The sequence below is a fragment of the Equus caballus genome, chromosome 7, assembly GCF_041296265.1.
Source record: "Equus caballus isolate H_3958 breed thoroughbred chromosome 7, TB-T2T, whole genome shotgun sequence".
Classification (NCBI taxonomy): domain Eukaryota; kingdom Metazoa; phylum Chordata; class Mammalia; order Perissodactyla; family Equidae; genus Equus; species Equus caballus.
In genome coordinates, this window is record NC_091690.1 from 21,932,694 (window position 1) to 21,954,762 (window position 22,069).

A 22,069-nucleotide genomic window follows, 5' to 3' on the forward strand; every position below is an offset into this window, starting at 1 on the left:
GAACTCTTGGCACCCAAGGGGTAAAGGAGCAAGGATCAAAAGGGCTACCAGTCTTCAGAAAGTGTGTATGGTGGGGCATTTAGACCCATATTGTCTCAAATTCAGAGTTCTTTGGGATTATGTCACTAGCATAGAGTCAGCAACACTATCCTCTTAGGCACTGTGTTTCTTCAGGATGGTTCCAGAGGATTCTCAAGAGAGATGTACTGCAGTGGCTGTGTCAGGAGAGAAACAGTCTGGTTCTTCTTGCAAAGTGGCAGTGGGAATGGATGAAAGCCTTTGCAGCCTGCAAAGAATGCTTGCCATCTTGCTTCCTCCTTTTCCTATCTCTTTTCTCACTCCCCAAGGTGCGTGTGCTTGGGACAGAAGGTGCCACAGTGGGCCCAGGCTCCCTGGATGGGCTCCTTTCTGGTTCCAAAGATCCAGCTGAGCTGGAGGGACCTAAATTTAGTGTTGACTTTGCCTAGTAGGCTCCTTTCCTTGGTGCTGGTGCTGATACCTGTTGGCGTTCTGGTGTGTGACCAAGGGAAGCAGCACAGCCACAGAACACACAGAGGAACGAGGGTGAGGAGGAGAGGCAGGATTAAATTGGAGAAGTAAAGACAACAGGGGGAGAGAGGAAATTATTTTTTCGCTCTTACTTGAAGTATTGGTGCAACCAAATCTTCTGGAGCGTTAGTTGTCTACAGCTGCTATGGCGATTATTCAGCAAGGCCAGTGATGTCCCAGCTTACACCTTCAAATAAGAGCAACTTCTACTTGTGAATAGCTAATCACTGAATGCTGCACTTCTGTGCCCTGATCAGTCCCGGAACGTCTTTCTGTTATCACAGAAGCTCACAGAAGGAATGAGTAGGAAGCCTGTTACTATTGTCATAGCTAACATTCATTAGGCTCTCCCCTTGAGCCCAGAGTGTGAATTTGCTCTTGCTAAGGTTACTAATGACCCTTGTATTCCCAAATCTGGTGGACACTCTTCTCTGTTCTCCTTTTACTTGGCTTCTCAGCAGCATTCATCACAGAGAGACATCCTTCGTTTTTGCAAGTGTCTTCTCTCTTGTCCTGAGACTCTGCTCTCTCTTGGATGGTCTCCTATCTCTCTAGCACCTCATCTCTGTCTTTTTGCTTGTTCTGCGTTCTCCACCTGAATCATAAAATTGGTGTTTCTCAGGATCAGGGCCTGGGCTTTCCTCTCTTCTCTCTCCACATTTTTGGCTGGGGGATCTCATCCTTTCCCATGGCTTTAGACATCATTAATGCTGATGACTCCAAAATTTATATCTCCCGCTAAGCCCTTTCTTTCTCTTCTGACTTCCATACTCATATCTGACCACCAGCTTGACATCTGTACTTGGATGTCTCACAGGTAGATGTAATTCGTCCAAAATCAAATTCTTGATTTCCCATCCTCTCCAAATTAACCCTCCTGGTACCTTCTGCATCTTGACTTCTCTCTCCTCCTCACATCCATCAGCAAGTTCTCCACTCCTCTCCATCTCCTGCCATCTCTTCCCCAGCCTCCATCATCTCGTCGCTGGATTTCTGCAGTGGTTTCTACCTGGCCTCCCCACACCCACTCCTGCCTCCCTATAAGCCATTCTCCACACAGCAGCTGGAGTGATTTTTGAAATGTGTAAAATGACTCACGTCACTCTGCTGCTGAAAGTCCTCCCGGAGCTTTCTTTGAACTTTGAATAAAATACAAGCTCCTGATTTTAGCCTTCAAGGTGGCTTGTGTGTGTGACTGATCTTTCGTGTCTCCCCTACTTGCTCTTTCATCCTGGACATTCACATTCGACTGGTTTCTAGAACCACCCGAGTTTTTCTGACCTCCGAGTCTAGCACATTCCTGGAATGTACCTCCATTTGCTCTTTCCATGACTGGCTACTTCTCATTCTTTAGGTTGCAACTTACCTGTCACCACCTCACGGAAGCCTCCCTTATTCCCTAGAATAGATCTCTACTGTCATTGCTTATCAAAGAATCCTATTTCCTTTTTTCATAACTCTAATTACAATTTATAATTGTCTTACTCTCTTGGTTTAATTATTTATTTCTTGACAAGACTGTAAACACATGTGTTCTCTTTACTTCTTTTGATTCCCCACTACTAACTACTAACGCAGTGCCATGCACGTGATAGGTGTTCAATATTCACCTGTTGAATGAAAGATCGTCAGGCCTCAGCCCTCTATGTATGCTATTTTAATTAATGTTCAAAAGAAGTCTGAAGGATAGATATTGCTTTAATTCCATTTTACGAACAAGAAAAACAAGGTTTACAGGTGTGAAATAATTTGCCCAAATCCACGGAACCTACAGGTGGAGAAGCCAGCATTTGAACTTGGATTGTCAAACTCCAGGACCTGAGTGTTCACCCACTTCAATTTATTGCTGCTGGGGTGTGTAGAAGGATGTGCATGAGGGAGAAAGGAAGTTATCATATCTTGAACATTAGCTCAGTCATACTTTGTGATTTACAAGATCTTGACATGGAGATCCCGGATTCTTTCTCCAGTCTGTTAAATCAACTTTTTCAGATGGTATTTTTCAAAAACAAAACAGAGAGTTAGGCAGCCTGAGGTCTGAGTTGAGCTCAGAACCAAGAAACCATTTAAACCCATCTTTCCTTTGCTAGGTCAGTGTAACTTCCCTAAGCTGGCCACACATTTCATAGCCTGACTTGTGATTTGATCTCTCCACATCTACATTGAAAAGAATAGATCATCCAAACTGGCAATTTATGATAGTTCCCTGTTACTCAGTTTCCCATAGCTCTGGAGTGAGATGTCTAACACATATTCATCATCAAGACATCAGCATGGCTCCAATACTAGCCCAAACAACAACTTTGGGAAGATTAGAAAATAGCACCTCTCAATCTCTACCAAAAATCCCAATGATCTTTTTTGCAGAAACAGAAAAATCCACCTAAAATTCATATGGACTCTCAAGAGATCCCAAATAGCCAAAATAATATTGAAAAAAAAGAACAAAGTTGGAGGTCTCACACTTCCTGATTTAAAAACTTACTACAAAGTTATGCTAATTAAAACAGTGCGACATTGGTATAAAGACAGACTATAGGCCAATGGAATAGAATAGAGATCCCAGAAGGAAACTCTTGCATATATGGCCAAATGATTTTTGACAAGGATGCCAAGACCACTCAGTGGGGAAAGGACAGTCTTTTCAACAAAAGGTGCTTGGAAAATTAGATATACACATGCAAAAAAAAAATGAATTTAGACCCTTACCTTACCCATATACAAACATTAATTTAAAATGGATCAAAGACCTACATGTAAGAGCTAAAACTAGAAAATTCCCAGAAGAAAACATAGGGGGAAATCTTCAAGAGATTGGATTTGGCAATGATTTCTTGGATATGACACCAAAAACACCAGCAACAAAAGTAAAAATAGACAAGCTGGCCTTCATCAAAATTAAAAACTTGCATATCAAAGGATCAACAGAATGAAAAGGCAACCGTGAAATGAGAGAAAATATTTGCAAACCACATATCTAATAAGAGCTCGATATCCAGAATTTATAAAGAAGTCTTACAACTCAACAACAGCAAATACCAAATAACCCAATCAAAAAATGGGCAAAGGACTTGAATAGACATTTCTCCAAAGAAGATATACAAATGGTCAATAAGTACATGAAAAGATGCTCAACATCACTAGATATTAATTAGGGAAATGCAAATCAAAAGCACAATGAGATATGAATTCTCATGCATGAGGATGGCTATTATAAAAAAAAAAAAAAAGAAGAAAGAAAAGGAGGAAGGGAAGAAGGAAGAAAAAAAAGAAAAGAAAAAGAAAGAAAAGTGTTGGCAAGGATGTGGAGAAATTGGAACCCATTGCTGGTGGGAATGTAAAATGATGCAGCCACTGTGGAAAATGGTATGGCAATTCATCAAAAAATTAAATGTAGAATTACCATATGATCCAGCAATCCCATTTCTGGGTATACACCCAAAAGAAGTAAAAGCAGAGGCTTGAACAGATATTAGTACATCCACGTTCATAGCAGCATTATTCACAATAGCCAAAAGGTGGAAGCAAGCAGTTGTCTCCTGATGGATGAATGGATAAACAGAATGTGGTATAGACATACAATGGAAAATTTGACACATGCTACAATTTAGATGAACCTTGAAAACATCATGCTAAGCGAAATAAGACAGTTACAAAAGGACAAATATGTGATTCTTCTTGTATGATGTAACTTGAGTATTCAAGTTCATAGAGACAGAAAGTAGAACGGTGGGTACCAGGGGCTGGGGGTGGAGGGGGAAGGGGGAGCTGGTGTTTAACGGGTACAGAGTTTCAGTTATGGAAGATGAAAAGCTTCTGGAGATGGGTAATGGCAATGGTTGCACAACGATCTGAATGTGTATAATGCCACAGGAGAGGACACTTAAAAACGGTTAAAATGACAACTTTTATGTTACATATATTTTACTACACTAAAAAAAAGAAAAAACTTTAACTTCCCCTTCAATTTTTTTTTCTTTTGATTTACAGCTAAAATTATGTAGTGGATGCTGTGCTACGCTGACCAGATGCCACTTTCAGGATTGAGGGACACAGTCCCCCAGATGCTGGGGATGCTCTCAGCTGTTAGCCTCGAGACATTTCCCTTGGCTGAAGACAGCCTCCTCTCCCAAGGTCAGATTCCATTCCCAGAGCAGCCTAAATCCGATGACTGCTCAATGCGAGGATATTACAACTAGCTTCACAGCCCCCAAGGGGCTGACTGAGGCCCCTGTGCCTACACTGCAGCCCAGTTTCTCCCTCTTTCCAACCTGTTTTCTTGTATTTCCATACAGGTCTTGACAGCACTCCCTAATAAACTTCCTGCGTGATAGAAACAGAGAGGGAGAGAGAGAGAGAGAAAAAGAAAACAGGAAAACAGTACCCTTTCCTGGATTCTTTACTTCCACCCGCCAGAAAAATTGTCGAAACAACTATATAAATATATGAGTGGGATTTGGAAGGCGCCCCTTGAAGTTGTGCAGTGTACAACCTGCACAAAGAAGCAGTGGCTCGGTGTCAACCCCATCTCACTCCTCTGCTTTTGGGGGTCCCCAGCACCATTCAGCTGGATTGATTGACGAGTGTCCACTTGACCTTAACCAGTGCCTGAGCCAGCCTTCACAGGGAGGGAAGCATGTCAGTTGCCTCAGCCACATCACACAGTAGAACTTAGAAGTCATTCCTTGTGTCCACCAGATCTGGAAGGTGAGAAGCTAGGAGGGAGCTCTGAGGGCTCCCTAGAGACTTTCCCTCCTCAGCTTTGTGGCCTCGATTTTACTCCTGGTCCTAACACCTTCCCAGATCGTGCTCAGCTCTTTGGGCATGATTCTGTTTCCCCAGCCTCTCTTGGCCCCAAGTCACTCTCTCTCACTTTGGTCTTAAGCTGCTGTATTTCCCAGAATGCATTTTGCCCATGTCAAATGTGAAATAAAGTTCCTGGAATATCTGGGATATCTGGGATCATGCCTGGCATCTCCTAACACCAACACAAAAGAAGCCCTATATGGGGCAAAATAATCTATGAGGGCACTTTACTCTAGACTAAGTTCATTTGTCAAGTAGTCTTAAGTTAGACTATAAGGTGGTGGTGGTGGTTAGCAGGAGTTAGCAACCAATTTAATTTACTTTATAGCCTAATAATAAAATCCTCATATCAAAAGAGGAGAGAAGAAAACCTTCTTCCCCCTCAAGCTTGCCTTCCTGTCATTGTCATCATCACACTCCTCCATTATCACACTACTGCTCAAAAGAGTAGTCTACAGCCCCCGCTTCATCCTGGCCAAGCTACCCTTTCGTTCCTGGGATGGTGATGTCTTCCTTCCCCACCATTCTCTCAGAGACCACTAATGACTTTCCAATGGTCAAATCCAGGAAACTTGTAAATAATCTTATTTGATCCCTTCTAAACTTTCTCCTCCTTTAGACTTGGTGACATTGTAATGTTTCAATTCTTTTCCTATCTCTCTGACTGCATTTTCACTATTTCTTTGGCAATTCCTTCTGCCCACAACTTAAATATTCATGTTCTCCGGGGTCCTCTCTGACTGTCTGTCTTCCGTACATCTCCGCTTGGATGCCCCTCACACATCTCAGGGTTAGTATGTCCGGAGCTGACATCATTGCTCCTTTCCTCATCAGTTTGTCCAACTTGGCCCTTTGTCTTCCATTCACTGACAATGTCACCAGCAGCCATTCAATTGCCCACATTGGAAGCTTTAGTCATTACTTTCTCTAGATCTTTGTCAGATATCCCCATATCAGAGAGGTCTTCCCTAGTTCCTGGGAACAAAATGCTAATTCCTCCTCACCCCAGGACTCTCTCTCTCTGTAACCGTCTTTATGGCTTTCCTTAGCACATACCACCATATGCATACTAGATATTTATCGATTCATTTCTATCTTCTCCCTAAGAATGGAAGCCCATGAAGGCAAAGATTCTGTTTTGTCCACACCATATCCCTTGTGTCTAGAGCAGTGCCAGGCACTTAGTGGATACTTAATAACAGTTCGTTGAATGTATGAAAGGAACTTTGATTTCTTCTTCAGCCTCAGACCCCAATCTTCAGAAAGATCCAACATTCTGCTGTTTTTGTCTTGGAAATATTTCTCAAATCCGTACTCCTGTTGGCTTCCTTTCCCACTGTCACTGCCTTAGATTGGGACCATCCCATGCAGAGCACTGTCATGGCCTCCTGGCTGGTCTCCTTGCCGTGGTTGTCTTTATAGCTCATTCTCTGGTGTCCCAAAGGGGCTCCTCTAAAACACCCTTCTCTAAAACAGTCCTGAGTGGCTCCTTCCTCTGCTTCAGCCCACGGATGCTCATCAATGTGGGCCTGTCAGCCTGAGACTCCCTCTGGAGAGAGAAATCTGGGGAGGACCCCAGTTTCATCCCATTTCAAAGTGGAGAGCTGACGAACTGGAAACAAGTGATGGATCCATTAAAAGAACATGGGAGAGACATACCGAGTGTGGACTGGAATGACTGTGGGGTAGAATTCTAGGATGAGTCATTATAAGAGAGATCAACAGCCAGGACAGGGAGGGGCTGGAGAGAGACAGAGAGAGAGAGAAAAAAAGAAATTTAGTCATGCTGAAGTGAGATAGGATTTCCACACCTGCTTACATTGAAAAGCTAAAAATAGGGACATTTGGGGAGAAAAATAGTGAGGAATCTTTTAATTCTACTGACATGGGCTATAAGGAAGGAGGTTTGCAGAGAAAGGTGTGTCTCTCACTCTTGATAAAATTAGAAATAGAAAAATTTTATTTTGGGTATCCCAACCTTCACTTTTTTCCATTCCCCAGAGGTCTGTTCTCTGCATCTTTCCCTACTATCAAAACTTTTTCTTTAGGAAAGAGTCTAACCTATTTATCCACATAAGTTTATAAGGAATATGGTAATTTTACATGTTAGCAGAAGCTCAGGTCTGAAGCCAAGGATGCCTAAATATAGCAACCATTAAAAAAAATAATTCTAGGGGCCGGCCCCGTAGCTGAGTGGTTAGGTTCACACGCTCTGCTTCCGTGGCCCAGGGTTTTGTAGGTTCTCACCCCGGGTGTGGACATGGCACCGCTCATCAGGTTATGTTGAGGCGGCATCTCACATAGCAGAAATAGAAGGACGTACAACTAGAATATACAACTATATAATGGGGGGCTTTGGGAAGAAGAAGAAGAAAAAAAGAAGATTGGCAACAGATGTTAGCTCAAGTGCCAATCTTTAAAAAAAAAAATCTATATAATCACTGTACTCAGCACAGGGCTAAACACAGTGGTTATTCAATAAATATTTATTGAGAGATGTTTAAAAAGCATTCATCATATTATCAAACCCTGGAAAATATCTAAATATCCAACAGTGGGGGACCATTGAAGAACCATCCATATGAAGAAATATTACATAGCTATAAAAATACTTCGAAAGCCTTTTTAATGGCCTTCCCTAATGGGGAAATGCTTATAATGAAACATGAGGGAAATAAACAGGATTTAAGTTGCTGCTATACTGTATCAATTATAAAAATCATATGCCTATACAGAAGACTTAGAAAATGTGGGTATCTCTGCAATCTGTGGAATTTAGAGGTATTTTTAGTTCCTTTTCTCTACTTTTCTGTATATTTGAATTACTTACAACTGGTATGAGATAAATATTATAAAAGTAAATGTTGTGAAAGATGGATTTGGGGGAGGAAGTACTTATCAAGGGTCGGTGAAGACACAGTGTGTTGGCCTGGCCGCTTGGTCTAGTACCCTGGAGGAAAGGGGGAGGAGATGCCAGCCCCTCCAGGAAGGGAGGCAGGCTCGTCAGCCAGTAGAGGATGGGTTTGTAAGGAGTGGTACAGCAGTGGAGAGCCTGACCTTTAAAGAAAAAGGGAGTACGTGGTAATGTTGGCGCACTGGTGCGTGGAACGTTGGCGGCCTTCCTCTGGGAGGGTTGCACGGCGCTAGGCTAATAGCTTATTCCAGCATCTAGAACACTTGGAGCTCCTGACTCTTTGTCACCTTTTGCTCCTTAAACACTCAAGCCTTGCTCAGGTGCTGAAACATATTTATTTTCGCCCTGCTCCCCACCTTCTTCTGTTTAAAATACAGCTGTAAGACTAACTGAAACGCTTTGCCATTGGTACCTCAATGCTATTCTACATTAATATCTTTAAGAATTGAGGTTGCGTGACCTTGTAAGAAAATATTATTTACTATCACAGCTCTACCATAAAATCTACCTAAAAAGCCTTGGTGATCTTCATAAAGAGACCACGGATTTCAGCATTTATAAACAAGAAAACATTTTCCTTCAGTTATTTCTGGAAATTCCTTCTAAACATCTGCGGTTTCTTCTAACTTGTTTCCCATCTCCTCTCCTCTTTGTGGGAGAGCAAACTTCATAGCCGGAAGAAAACAAACAAACAAACAAAACCGAAACAAAACCCCGAAGCAACAATTCCTATCCCTCTCCAAATTTCTAATTTCCTGCACTTAAAACAAAAAAACTAATCCTAAGATTTCCTTGTTTCAAGAATCTTAGGATCTAAATGGAGATTTGACAACTTTGAAAACCTAACCAAACCTAAGATTTTGTTTTTATTATTTATTAGCTATTAAAATATCCAGTCTCCTGATTAAGGAAGGCTGGATGGCAGGAGGGACCGCGGAGGCCTTGGGGAGAAGTGTGAAAAGAAGAAATCCCAGCTCTGCCTGGGGAACCGCATATGAAAGAGCCCGATTCCTCCGCTAACTCCAGGCCGCGTTTTGCAAGCGGCCGCATCTGCCTCCCCTGTCTCTCTTACCTCCTTGATGCTCGGCACTATTTGTGGCCGGCGTGGTGGAAGGACACAGTGAGGTTCTCACCCCCGCCCCCCGCCCCTCGCTCCCATCCCCAGTTCCATCAAAGCGAACCCGGGCCAGCGCAAGGATCTCCGAGTTGCGAGTGTGCTGAGGCTGGGACTGTCACTCATTCTCCGATCAGCGCGTGAACGCAGCTCGGCAGCCGCTGGCAGGAAACAATTCTGCAAAAATAATCATACTCAGCCTGGCAATTGTCTGCCCCTAGGTCTGTTGCTCTGCCGCCGTCCACACTCGCTGCAAGGGGGGGGGGCACAGAATTTACCGCGGCAAGAACATCCCTCCCAGCCAGCAGATTACAATGCTGCAAACTAAGGATCTCATCTGGACTTTGTTTTTCCTGGGAACTGCAGGTACATTTTTAAATTATTATTATTCTCAGTCTGATTCACTAATTCCCTCCCTCCCCCTGGTCTTCCCCCGAAGAACACTGTTATTTGGGGGGGTTTTATGTGGAATGCTAAGGGTGGTCATTTTCGTTAAGCTGAGGAATGAGCGCATCGCCCTTGCTGCCCAGCCGAACCCCGCGCCCTCCAGGGCTGCGCTGGACACGGGCTGCCTCCCGGCGCAGCGAGCGCCGGGCGCCCCTCCGGCGCGCCCGCCCTTCCCACTTTCTGTGTCCGCGGTGCTGGGAGCGGAGCCACCCGCTCCCGGGGACGCTGCGACCGCGCCGGTGATGGGCAGTGCTCCTTCCCCGAAGGCGGGCGGCGGGGCGGGGGATGCGGCTGCTCGGTGGTGCCGCCGCACAGGCTCCGATTCCGCTGGGAAGAGGCTTGTCAGCTCGGGCTCCAGGAAGAGTGAACAATAAGGCCGGGGCAGCCGCCTCCGATCGTTATTTCCCTGGGTCTAATAAAGTGGGGCTCGCCACCTTCGCGTCCCCCCGCCCCGCCCCGGACCGAATAGCGGTTTGCAAAATGGGGCGAAATGGGCAGAATCTCAGGACTGTGTGGTCGTTGTTGCACCCCCGTCGACGTGACGTTAGTTTTTCATTTGCCAAATTGCTGGTTAGTTGCAAAGCCGGCTCTCGGCCGGGAGCACGGAGGGATGGGAGGGTCGAGCGCCGCGTTTTGACAGGAGGAAGTGAGGAGGGGCGGAGGGCGAGGAGGGCGTGATCCGGGATGCCTGATGTGTGTGCGCGCGCGTGTGTGCGCGCGTGTGCCTGCACACGCACCTCGAGCCCCGTGTTGTACGGTGCGAGAGAAGAATGGCAGGTAGCCGCCCGAAACACCTCGCCCCAGTCTCCTTTCTTTGGGCGAGGTTCCTTATCCTCGCAAAGTGCGAACAATAGGGAGCTGGGAGGAAGACAGTAGGGATGCTGCCATGGGTGGCTGGGGCTGTGCCGCCGCCCAGAGAAGCTCGGCGGCCGGGAGGGAGGTTCATTTCATTTTGGGTATTTCCATCCTGGCCTCCCTGGAAGATTCTTCTGTGCGTGCCCACCCTCCCCTCCAGCTGCTCCCCCTACCCCACCCCACCCCACCCTAGGATTTGTGTTTTGGAAGGGAAGGGATAAGAAAAGGAACAGGGGCCGCAGAGAGCTGGGTGGGGTGGGCGGACATTCTGGGCAAGGGGCGTGCGCTGAGAAGCGCCCGAAGAAATCCAGCAGAGAGGACTGTGAGTCGTGGTCGCCGCTGCCAGGTGCCGCTGGAGCTGCCCTAGACGGCCGAGCCTGGCTTGGGGAGCGCGCGGGGCGGGCCGAGGAGCACCCAGCGCGCCCCCTCCCCGGGTGGCACGAGAGCAGCGCTCGGCCGCCGCCTCCAGCCAACTCAGGTCCCTCCCTTGGCGACCAATCAGAGCGAGGCTGGCTGGGCGGGAAGCCGCGAGAGGCTTTTATTGCGGCGCGGGTGGCGGCCCCGGAGCTGCCAGGACCGTCTCTCGGTGTTCCAGCCGTAACGGTCTCGCTCATCCCCCGCCGGGAGGAACCCCGCCCTGCGGCCGGTCCCCAGCCTGCCCCGCAGTTTCCGAGGAAATAAAATGGAGTCTAGGTGGTTACCAGGAGGTGCTCGCCCACTCGCGCCCCTTTCACGCCAACTTGGAGCATCCTCCCGCCCGCTGCAGCACACACACTCGCGCCGCGTCGTCCCGGCCTGAGCGCGTCGCTTCGGAGGGCGCCGTGGCAGGGCGCTCCGACGCGCGTGCGCCGACCGGCCGGCCCTGGGCCGGGGGCAAAGCTGGGGGCGGGGCCGGGGCGGGGCCGGGGCGGGGGGGCCCCATCAGAAGGCCAAACTCAGTCCGCACGTCGCTGGGTCCTCCGCCGCCAGCTGGCAAGGGGCGACCGGGCATGCCCTTTTCCGTCGTGCCTCTGGGTCTCCGCGGCGCGAACTCCCTGCTCGGGGGTTTGTGTTTCTGGGACCTCCTCTCGTCTAGGTGGGGGCGTGACAATGGAGACCTGATATTGGGTGGGCCTTTGGGGGATCGCAAGGCAGTCCTTTCTGTCATCGTGATGGGTGTAACCCTCGGTGTTTGGATCCCCAGGGAGGTGTATGCGCTGCACACTCAGGGAATCCCAGCTTGGAATGTTCGCGGCTGCTCAGGCAAGGGTGACATTCTGACCAACGTTCCCTTTAAGGAAAGCTGCTTCATTTCTGGCCCTAGTGCCCTCAAGATAGGAAGAAAGCAGAACATGGAACATATAAGATTGCTTAACAAAAGAAAGAAATTGAGCGGCTTTTCAAAGAGAAATAATTTTCCATTAAAGTTTCTACCATAGTTTATGAAAATTGAGCATTTCAAGTCAAAGAGTCAGGACGAAAATAAAAACAATAACTTACACACACACACACACACACACATTTTTGGCCACAAATGTTGGATCATCTCCAGGGACTGTAGTCGTTCAGTCCGGCCCACTTGGTGAGTATGAAAATTTAGATGGAAAGTGGCTAACCTTAGTATGTCAGACGGGTCAGGTCTGCTGCCCCTGTCTTATGTTGGTGTCTTCTGCTCTTTAGGAATAAAGCGAAAGGTTGTGGAATTACATAGCAAATTTGAGTCTGTTCTAACAGCAGTTTTGGATGTTTGTGGAAAAATTATTTGATTGAATGATCTGGAATGGTTGTGAAGTCATACATTTATATGATAATTTTACAGTCCTCTGCCAATTTAACTTGCAAGAGTCAAGGAATGGCTAGGACTGGTTTTCTAACAAGATAACACCAGATTAAGAACAAAGAACACCGTGCTACCTTACCAACGCCAGCTAGCACACACGTAGTGGGTGTGTGACGTTCCTCATTAGGTGAATTGAGAAGTGTATCAGCAGTTTGCTGTGAGTTCAATTATGTTGAACTGTATTTTTTCATTGATTTTCATTTTAAGATCAGAAATATGTCTTTTGGAGTAAAATTGAACTGAATGTAATAAAGCCATATTTAAGAATGTGGAAAACCTTTCACAACTCTATCCAAAAACCAAAATTTAATTTTCTTTCAACAACTATTGGCATATTTTAAAATATTGAAAATAACTTAGAATTTATTTAAAATTCAACAGTTCAACAAAAAGAGAATATAATCCAGACATTGTGGGAGTGTGGCCTGTCATTATTTAATAGTTTTTGAGCTACTATTCCCACTAGAAATGTTCTAAAGATTTACCAGTCAGGCTAAGTTTTCATTAGTCTAAAACTTACATTATTTTTTTAAGTCAATTTTTCAAGTAACTCTTCCTTTTTCCTTCAACAGGTTGAATTTGTTGATTTCTTTCCAGATACCTTTACCCAGGATCGTTTTTGTTTTTTGTTTTTTTTAATAATACTAGAATAGCATAGAACAAGGACATGTTCTTGTTCCATAAAGGAGGTTCATCTGGGTGTCTTTGGTAATTGATTAAGGATGTGTTGATTAATTGGTGACGGTTTCTTGAACTTGATAGTTCAAGAATTAAGGCCGTAATTGTTTGCCAAAATAAAACCCCAAAAACCAAAAAGAACCCCAAAAATTATGGTGGGGGTGTGCTATTCCCAGGGACTTTGGGTCCTTACTCAAGGCAGCAATAAGAGAAATCAGTCACACGGAACCCCCCAATTCTAAGAGTTTTCATAGCTTCTCTTTGGAATATATTTATTCCTCAGATACGTAATATGTAATTTAATGTAAGTAATCTATGTCTATATTTTTCTGTTACAGGGAACAACGTCTTAATTGCTTTTCGAAATAAATAGCACCATTTTGTCATTCAAAAACTAATCTTTAGACACGATAGATTTTTTTTCCCCACTAAATGAACTCAGTTTCTTAAATTATAGACAGATTCTTGTAAACTTTATACTGCTTGAAATATGGACTTTGGAATTTCCAATGCAACCACTTAATTTTTTAAAGCGACAAATCCTTTATTTAATATTAGTTGATGAATTTCCCACATTTTACATCTTCGGTGTTAAAGAACTGTGGCCGCTTTCCAGACTGAAAGTGACTTCAAAGCTACTGGCAGGCTTCCAAAGATATTTTACAGACAGTCCTTCCGATCTTTGTGTAAGATAAGTGATTGACTACCTGTTGCTAAAGGACAGTTTGAACTTTCGCTGCCGATCTTGGGTTTGTGGTGATGGAGAGCAGAACCAATTGGCAGGGAGGGGAGAGAGGGGACCGCACCTGCCACAGTCAGTCTCCTGGAAACAGTCAGCCTGGGAGGAGACAAAGGCGTTTTCAGAAGGCTCCCCTGTACAAGCTAAGTGTTGAGTTTTTGAGCACACGAGTGTTTTATGGTGTCAAGATAAATATTCTGATGTAAATTCCATCATGGATAATTCTTCGGTTCAGTGATCTAATGAAGATATAGGCTAAGAAACATCTGGAACTTTAAAAGAAAGGGCAGCAAATTACAAGTAGCATTTTACTAGTCTTAAAAATGGGTTACAAATTAAACAAACTTGAAAACATGAATCAACTGGCTCTATAATAATAATGGCTATTAAAATTTTGAATAAAAAAGGCTAAGGTTAAGATTCCTCTAGTTAAAAAGGAAGAAATATGAGTAAAAATTCAGAAGAGAATTTTATGTATCTTTTAGAATACTCAGCAAGTCTCCGAGCAATATTGTAAGAGACGGCCTCTTACGAAGAGAGAAATGCCCAAGGACCTCTGAATCTTAATCATTAGGTCCAGAGTTTTTAATATGAAAAAACAGTGTAGTGAAACTATTATCAGTAATACAGGTACATGCCTGTACTATTGTAGGGCACTAAAATCTAGAAGTTAATCTGAAGGTCACAGGCATGTCATCTCTAGCCCTTTTTGTTATTAACGTGTGGTGCCAAACCTTAAAATCATTTGCTGGTGTAAAGGGATGTAAATTATTTGTAGTTGCCAGTGGTGCCATTATGCCCTTTCGTTTCATGGTGTTGAAATGCTGTCCCTCAGCTGAAGATGCTCATTAGGAGCATTGCCTTTTGATGTTGGTCTGGGTGCCAAATGGCGATCTTTGAGCCAGTTTCAATACGTTACATTTAAAACGCTCTTAGGCCACGTCTGCCTGCAGCCACTGGGTTCACCGTTTGCAGTTATGATGACCCATTTCCCCCTTTCTGCAGTATTAATTTAGCTTCCAAGCAAGCAGAGACTCAAAGAGGACCACACTAAAAGGATAAGCCATTTGGTCTATCTGTGAAGGTTTTAATAAACCTGCTATGCATTCTTTTTCTCTCAGATACATGTAAATGTACTTTCAATTCGAAGATTACATCACTGGTCTTGTATGGAAAGTCTTCTCTATTACCTGTATTCTACTGTGCGTTCTCACTGAGTACTTTTTTGATTGTAGCTGCAAACACTGGCAACATCTGCCTCTGTTTTCCATTCTGTGTCATTCCTGAGATAACATGTGAAAAGCCTTTTGGTATCCGGTTACCTCATCATTTAGGAACATTCGTAGTAATGTCACATGCTTTGAGATTGTGTTACATTAGGTTTTCTCTTAAATAGTTGATCAAATATGTTTATTGAGGGCCAGCTTTTTATCATCAGCTCTGTGGGGAATTACAAAGGACTGAGATGACGTAATTTGTGCTGTCAAGGAACCCTGGAAGTGATATAGCTCAGAGATTAAGGGTGGCAGACAACCGTTGAAATGCTAGCCATATATATCCCTTATTTGCCATCTGATCTTGGGGAAGTCATTTAACTTCTCGAAGTATCAGTTTCCTCTTCTGTGAAATGGGAAAATTAGTAATATCTACTTGTTAGCATTGTTGTGAATATTTTAGAGATCACAGGACTTTAATGCATGCAATAAGCTGTGTTTATTAATGAGAAAAAGAGATGGATATGGATCTAAAACACAGCCATATTGCTCTCTTTTTAGAAGGACTTAAAAAACGCTATTGTGAGAACATGACTTTTTCAGTGATTAGAACTAGACTTAAAAAAAATCTGTTGTTAAATATCCCTGCACTGTTGTGTTGGTTATGAACCCCTTACAGAGAAAAGAGGGTCTCATTCTGTGATTGAAAGCCATTAGCAGTGGGGTCGATCTAGGTTTTGTGGCGCATGAAGGGTATACAATTTTGAGGCACCCGTTTAAGAAAAATACAGAACTCTCTTGCTTTTGTGAAATTTAGAAAACATATGACCATTGGAACACATTGTCAGGTCCCCATTCCCCAGAGCCAAGAAGGACCCCATTCAGGGAGGGGCTCTCTGACCTCTGACCTGTGTTAGCAATGGTGTTTTGGTCTACTTGGGTCCACTCGCTTGAGGATATAGGCTCACTGTTCCAGTTTGTTAAAAGCGTACCTCATAAAGGTGGTTTGTGTTGTTTTTAGAAGATTAGGATCAGGTATGAAAATCAAAGTTATTTTTGAAAAGAAGCTATTTGACCTTTATTTTACAAGAAATCAAGTGAGATCCGAAGTGATTTAATCTTTCTCACTGCTGATATTTTTGTGAATTACTAACTGGAATTAAATAAAGTAATTGCTATTATTATTCAAATGCGTCAGACACAAGTGCCGAAAAGGCAGGACAGGAAGTAGTTTTGCCAACTAAAAGCATATGATGTTGGAGGAGAGACTGAAGATTTTGTTTTAGCTATCTAAGGGGAGATAAACTGGATGTGTAATCCCAATAATTCTATCTTAATCATCACTAGTCAATTCAGAGAGATTTTGGTGTGCATTATATCATTTAATCTTCACATCATTGTTCAGTAAATGTTCACTGAGTATTTGCGTGGTGCTGGGTGCTGGGAATACAGTGGTAAACTAAACATACGTCGTCCCTGTTTAAATGGAGTTTCCAGTGTAATAGTGCAGTGGAATATAGATGTTAAACACCACACACATATATTTATAATTACATTTTCTGAAGAAAACTAAGGAAAGGAACAGGGTGCTCTGAGAGACTGTCGGGCAAATCCGCCTTTGACTGGGTGGATGGGGAGGAGGGGCGGTAACATTAAAAACTCAGAAATAGGAAGGACAGGTGGTCTTCTCACTTTAAGCCATAGTTGATCGACTACTTAATTCACCAAACATTGAACCACAACAAACATTCCTGAATTCCCTCATTCAGCAGACCTTCCTGAAGCAAAACTTCCTGAAGTTTTGAGAAGGTCAAATAACTTCCGGCATTGTGGTAGGTTTCAGGTTATAAAGTTGGGTAAGATTGCCTCTGCCTCCAGAGTTAACCATCTAGTGTGGGAGAGAGACAGACTATACTTATAGATAGAGACGTGAGTTAAATTCCATTGGAGCACAAGGAAGGGAGCAATTAACTCTACTTGGGCCTCCCTTGAGCTGGGCAGGGGGCATGAGTTTGCTTCATGGGAGGGAGCAGGACGAAGAGGTGACTCAGGCAGAGCTAACATAGTGAGATGTGAATATATGCAGTCGTCTTGGAGAGCAGGGTGGAGGTGACCAGAGATTAGGAGACAAAAAATTTATAGGACCAGATTGTGTTAGGTCTTGCAATAGAAACTGAGGCTGAGAAAGGATAGGTGACTTACACGCGTGAAGCTGGGACCATAACGTACATCAGTTGGCTGCATCGCCTCCTTTTCTAAGGTTAGGATAATTTGATACATATAGCATCAGAATACATGCCAAGCAGATGTAATTTTGCTTGGCTTCTGGGCTGAGTCTGACCGGATTGAGGGAGGAGTGATGGTGGAGGGGCGGTACCAGGACCTTTGGAGTCTGGCAGGTCGGGGTTGAGTCCACTCGTCGTAACTGACATTCTGCAAGTTGCTGGGCTTCTGGGCCTGCTCCCCTGTCTGTAAAATGGGGATAATGACACCTCCTTATGGGTTTTGGTGAACTTAAATAAAATCACATATGTAAAACAGGTGATACGCAGTAGGTACTCAATATGTGCTCTTAAAAAGTTCGTTTTGAGTGGAGATTTTATTTGAAATGTTTATATTAAACAGGTGTACTGCGAATATGATGTGCAAAGTTCTGTGCTGGAGGCTGAAGGGGAAAACAAAACAAATTTAAGAATATTATATTGGTCCTGCGAAGGCTTTCAGATGGTGGGAGAGAAAATACTTCCTTAGTTCAGACAGTTAGGAAATCATGAGAGCTGCTATGTGAATCAGTGCCTGAAAGAGGGAGGCAGATATTAATTGTGAGACTTGTTTAGAAAGGCAAAACTCATCTTGGTTGGTTTTAACGTCTGGAAAAGGGTATGGAGGAGCCTAGTACTTGATCTGGACGTCCGTAGACATAAGGATAATTAGCGAGAAAAAAGACCTATTTCTCTGTAGAAAGAGATGAGCCTATCTAGAGAATTGGTAGTGAAGAGCAGTGAAAGCAGATTGGATATTGGGGCAGGTCTTATTAAAATCTTAAATGCTACACAAAGGAGGGGGTGCTGCTGGAGATGTTAGAGAAATCTTTTTTTTTTTTTGAGGAAGATTAGCCCTGAGCTAACATCTGCCGCCAATCCTCCTCTTTTTGTTGAGGAAGACTGGCCCTGAGCTAACATCCTTGCCCATCTTCCTCTTCTTTATATGTGGGACGCCTACCACAGCATGGCTTGCCAAGTGGTATCATGTCCGCACCCGGGATCCAAACTAGCGACCCCTGGGCCACCGAAGCGGGACATGTACACTTAACCGCTGTGCCACTGGGCTGGCCCCAAGAAATCATTTTTAAAAAATATTTAAGAATATAGTCAGTGAGAGCAATTGAACATCTGCTGTTCTAGGCTCTGTGTTTGATGCCAGCTATCAATTAGCAGAGAGGGAGGGAGGAGCAAATCGGGAGGGATCAGTGCAGTACTTAAGGGGAGTTTGGTTTTATGTAGCAGCCACTATAGTGGCTGGACATAATGTGGGTTAGTAAAAGGATTTTTGCTATGTTATGAAAAATCAGCTAGATGATGGAGGGCCCAGAGGCTGGAAGATGGGAGCCAGTGAAAGCTGGTTTGGAGGCGAGTGAAGTCCAATGAAAGCCTCTTGCTTTATCTGATAGGAAGACGTGTGTGTGTGGAAAAGGTCCTGTTGGGTTTAGGTTAAAAAGATTTTGGGTTAAGGATTTGGCTCTGCTACCAACTAACCAAGTGAATTTATATAAGTTACTTAACCTCTTTGAACTATAATTTTCTCACTTGATTATAAGCATCAAATAAAATAATATATGTGAAATGCATTGTAAACCAAAATACTTTCACAACTATACCTTTTATTAATGGGCATGTAGCCAAATAGTCTTATACAAATCAAATTTGTGATGTACCAGAGGGGCTTGTTAAATTCAGCTGATATATTTTATAAAGCAGATAATCTTGGAAAGATACCCTTGTAATGGCTTTGGATAAGTATGAAAAAGGCACACAGCTGAGATGTTAGAGATGACAAATAACACCAGCAAGGGTAGATGATACGTCCAAAATGGTGGACGACTGAAGAGAAGGGAGTTTTTCAAGTGACAAACTGGAGGGAATGAAATAATCATGGTACTGTCAACATGAGGGGGAATTGAGAAAAGGGGTACCTTGGGTGAAAGATGGATAATCTCGGTTCACATTAGGTTTTAGAAAAAATTGGGGTGTCCTAGTTTCTTAACTTGACCTACAGGTCAATATGTTTCAACTGTTGATGGTGAAATCTGTTTAGTTGGTTTCTACTAGCATTGAAAAAGAGGGAAGAATCAAAAAAGGAGGAAAGAAGGAATGGAATAGAATAGGAAGGAGAGTATATCTTATGTAGGAAGGGTAAATACTGTTTTGTGAAACTTTTGTTGACCCGCTTGTGATGGAAAGCGTATATCTTCTTATGGCTCAGGTCAAAATAGTAGAAAGCTAATGTCATAGGTGGAGGAATATAGGATAGAGAGAGAATCAAACAATCTCTAGTGCAGAGGAGTTCCAGGATAGAGATTTAATGGATTTCAGGGGAGAGGGAGGAGCAATGACAGCAAAAATATTTATTGAGCATCTACACAATCTGTTAGCTACAGGTATAAAACAAAAATGAAAACTCTAAAGTACAATACCTTGACAGTAAGAGACTTACTGTCTCGTGGAGAATAAAAAGGTAACTAGGAATCCCAGGTAGCATTTAAAGCTAAATATGTGGCTCAGATTTTAGAGGCAGGACACAGATGACCTGGGCACCAGGGGAGATTGGAGAAGTCTTCTCAATGTAAGTGAGAGTTGGAGGAGGTTTTAAAGGAAGGATTTGGGGTGGGTGAGGGTAGGTTACTTGTTGCAAGTTTGGGAGGAAGCTGGAGGGAGCCCAGCTAAGGAGACCAAGAAGACTGAGAAGTCGTAGTAATCTATATTTTTATCCTCTTTCAGCGGAGAGCAAACACCATAAATTACAATCGGTACGTTGTGGCGTCTTTATCACACCCGGAAGTATTTATGTTGTAGTATTTATGTAGCATCTAGAATGGTATCTTGTCCATAATTCAGAAAGTGCTATTGAACAAAGGGAGGGTTTGAAACAGAGCCTAATGTGTGAATGCTTAGGTTAGAGAAGAATAATGATGTTAAATGAAAAAAGTTGGAAACAAATGGTCTATAGAAATATAATCCCAATGTCGTTTAAAAAGTCTCTGTCACTTCTTTAGACTGGAAGAAGTTAAGTTTTTTTATACTGTCTGAGTTTTCGCTAATGAGCATATATTGCTTTATTTTCAGATTGTAGAACAATTAGTGCCATGAAAAGGAAAGCAGCAGTACTTACTGTGGTTGAGTTAAAGGAAGATGGGACTCAGGGAGAAACTGGATTTGTTTCAGAGGAAAGTGGGGATCTCACAGTAATTTCAGCTGGAGAGAGAAATTCAAGTTCTTAGAGTCAGAAACTGAGCAAGAGCTGACATCCAGGATACTTGACCAAGGAGAAGGAAAGAAGGGGTGTTAGGTTGGGGATGGCTTCAAACTGAGGGCTATCTGGGCTTAGATATCTGCACACCAAGGGAACGGAGCCAAGAGAGAGGAGAAAGGTGACAAACCTTGCAAAGGACAGCAGGACGGGTTCATGTGAGAGGAAGTGAAGATGTTGGAGGGTTTTCCCCCAGTGATTTCATTTATCATGTGAGGTGATAATTTTTTGACAGTTTTGTCTTCTTGCATCATTGCCCATGATATTCATACCTTTATTTCTCTACCTTTTAAAAATCTTTGTGTGTGTAGCAAACTCTTTTTATAAGTTTCAGAGCACTTTTATTATTCCAGAGGAAATCCCATACCCATGAGTCATTACTTGTCACGCAAAATCTTTTGAAGTTTGTTCTACTTGTCACAAATGGGATGCATTGTTTTTATCAGATGGGCAAAGGACTGGAAATGATTGTGAGTGACTACTTTCTAGTGTTCTTTTATTCATATTTCCTCTGGGAGTGTCCATTCTATCTACGTGAGATGCTTCCAATCACCAGTTTAGCTGCAATTCCTGTATGAGAATTGGATTCAGGGTACACTGTAGAAACCTAAAGATCTGCTGTCATGGTCCTGAGAAGATGTAAATCCAATGCAAACTTTTGATTTGAGTTATAAATTATCTTCCTTTCTTAATTTAGTACTCTTATCTTTTTGCTGTTGTAGAGACAGAACATACGGTAGGGGGCGCCCCGTGGGCCTTTGACATCAAATTTGCATTTTGAATGGTGGCTTTCCTGCTTTCCATGACCTTGAGCCAGCTATTTAATCTCTCCAACACTCAGTTTATTTATCTGTGAAACTAGAATAATAATGCCCACCTAAAAGGGTTATTGTGAGGATGAAATGAGGTAATTTATACAACTGTCTGGCACATAGTAAGCTTAGTAATTTTTTCCCATTTCCCTTCTTTCTGTTGAAGTTCACAGTGAAAGGATGTACAATTAGTGTTGGATTTAAGTATTGATTATAATTAGAATCACATTTTTTTCCATTTATTTTTCATTCTCTGAGAGTTCAGCATCACCATGAGTTGCAACTGAGTTAGAAATGCCGTGGCTGATGGCTGAGCTGTTTTACCTCCTGTGAAAGCAAAATCTACTAGATTTTAATTTTGAGAGAAGTGGAATTTTAAGAAACAAGTTGGTTTGTATAGATTCCGCTGTTTATTTGCATAGAGTTAATATTAACCTGTCAGTTCACCACAGTGGTGGAACCATAAAATTTAGTGTGTTTAAGTAATGGTTGCTGATAAAGACCGTATTGGGGATATTTCATTAATCTGGAAGTCATTTATCTGGCAACCTTTATTCTTCGGAACACAATTAAGGGAAAGAATGAAGAAGTAAGGG

General features: G+C 43.3%; 1 protein-coding gene across 19 annotated transcripts in view; it reads left to right on the forward strand.

Moving 5' to 3' along the window:
- The first annotated feature begins 9,241 nt into the window (after positions 1-9,241).
- The window catches only part of NCAM1 (neural cell adhesion molecule 1), a 310,590-nt gene continuing 297,762 nt past the window's right edge, over positions 9,242-22,069 (forward strand). For 9 of the 19 annotated variants that reach the window (XM_014741264.3, XM_070272774.1, XM_070272768.1 and 6 more), the window contains exon 1: positions 9,331-9,749. In XM_014741264.3, coding sequence (XP_014596750.1) covers positions 9,698-9,749 — 52 coding nt within the window. In that variant the 5' untranslated portion in view covers positions 9,331-9,697. Of the gene's footprint in view, positions 9,750-22,069 lie in introns of all 19 variants that reach the window. The other 10 variants (XM_070272770.1, XM_070272771.1, XM_070272779.1 and 7 more) reach the window with 4 other exon arrangements.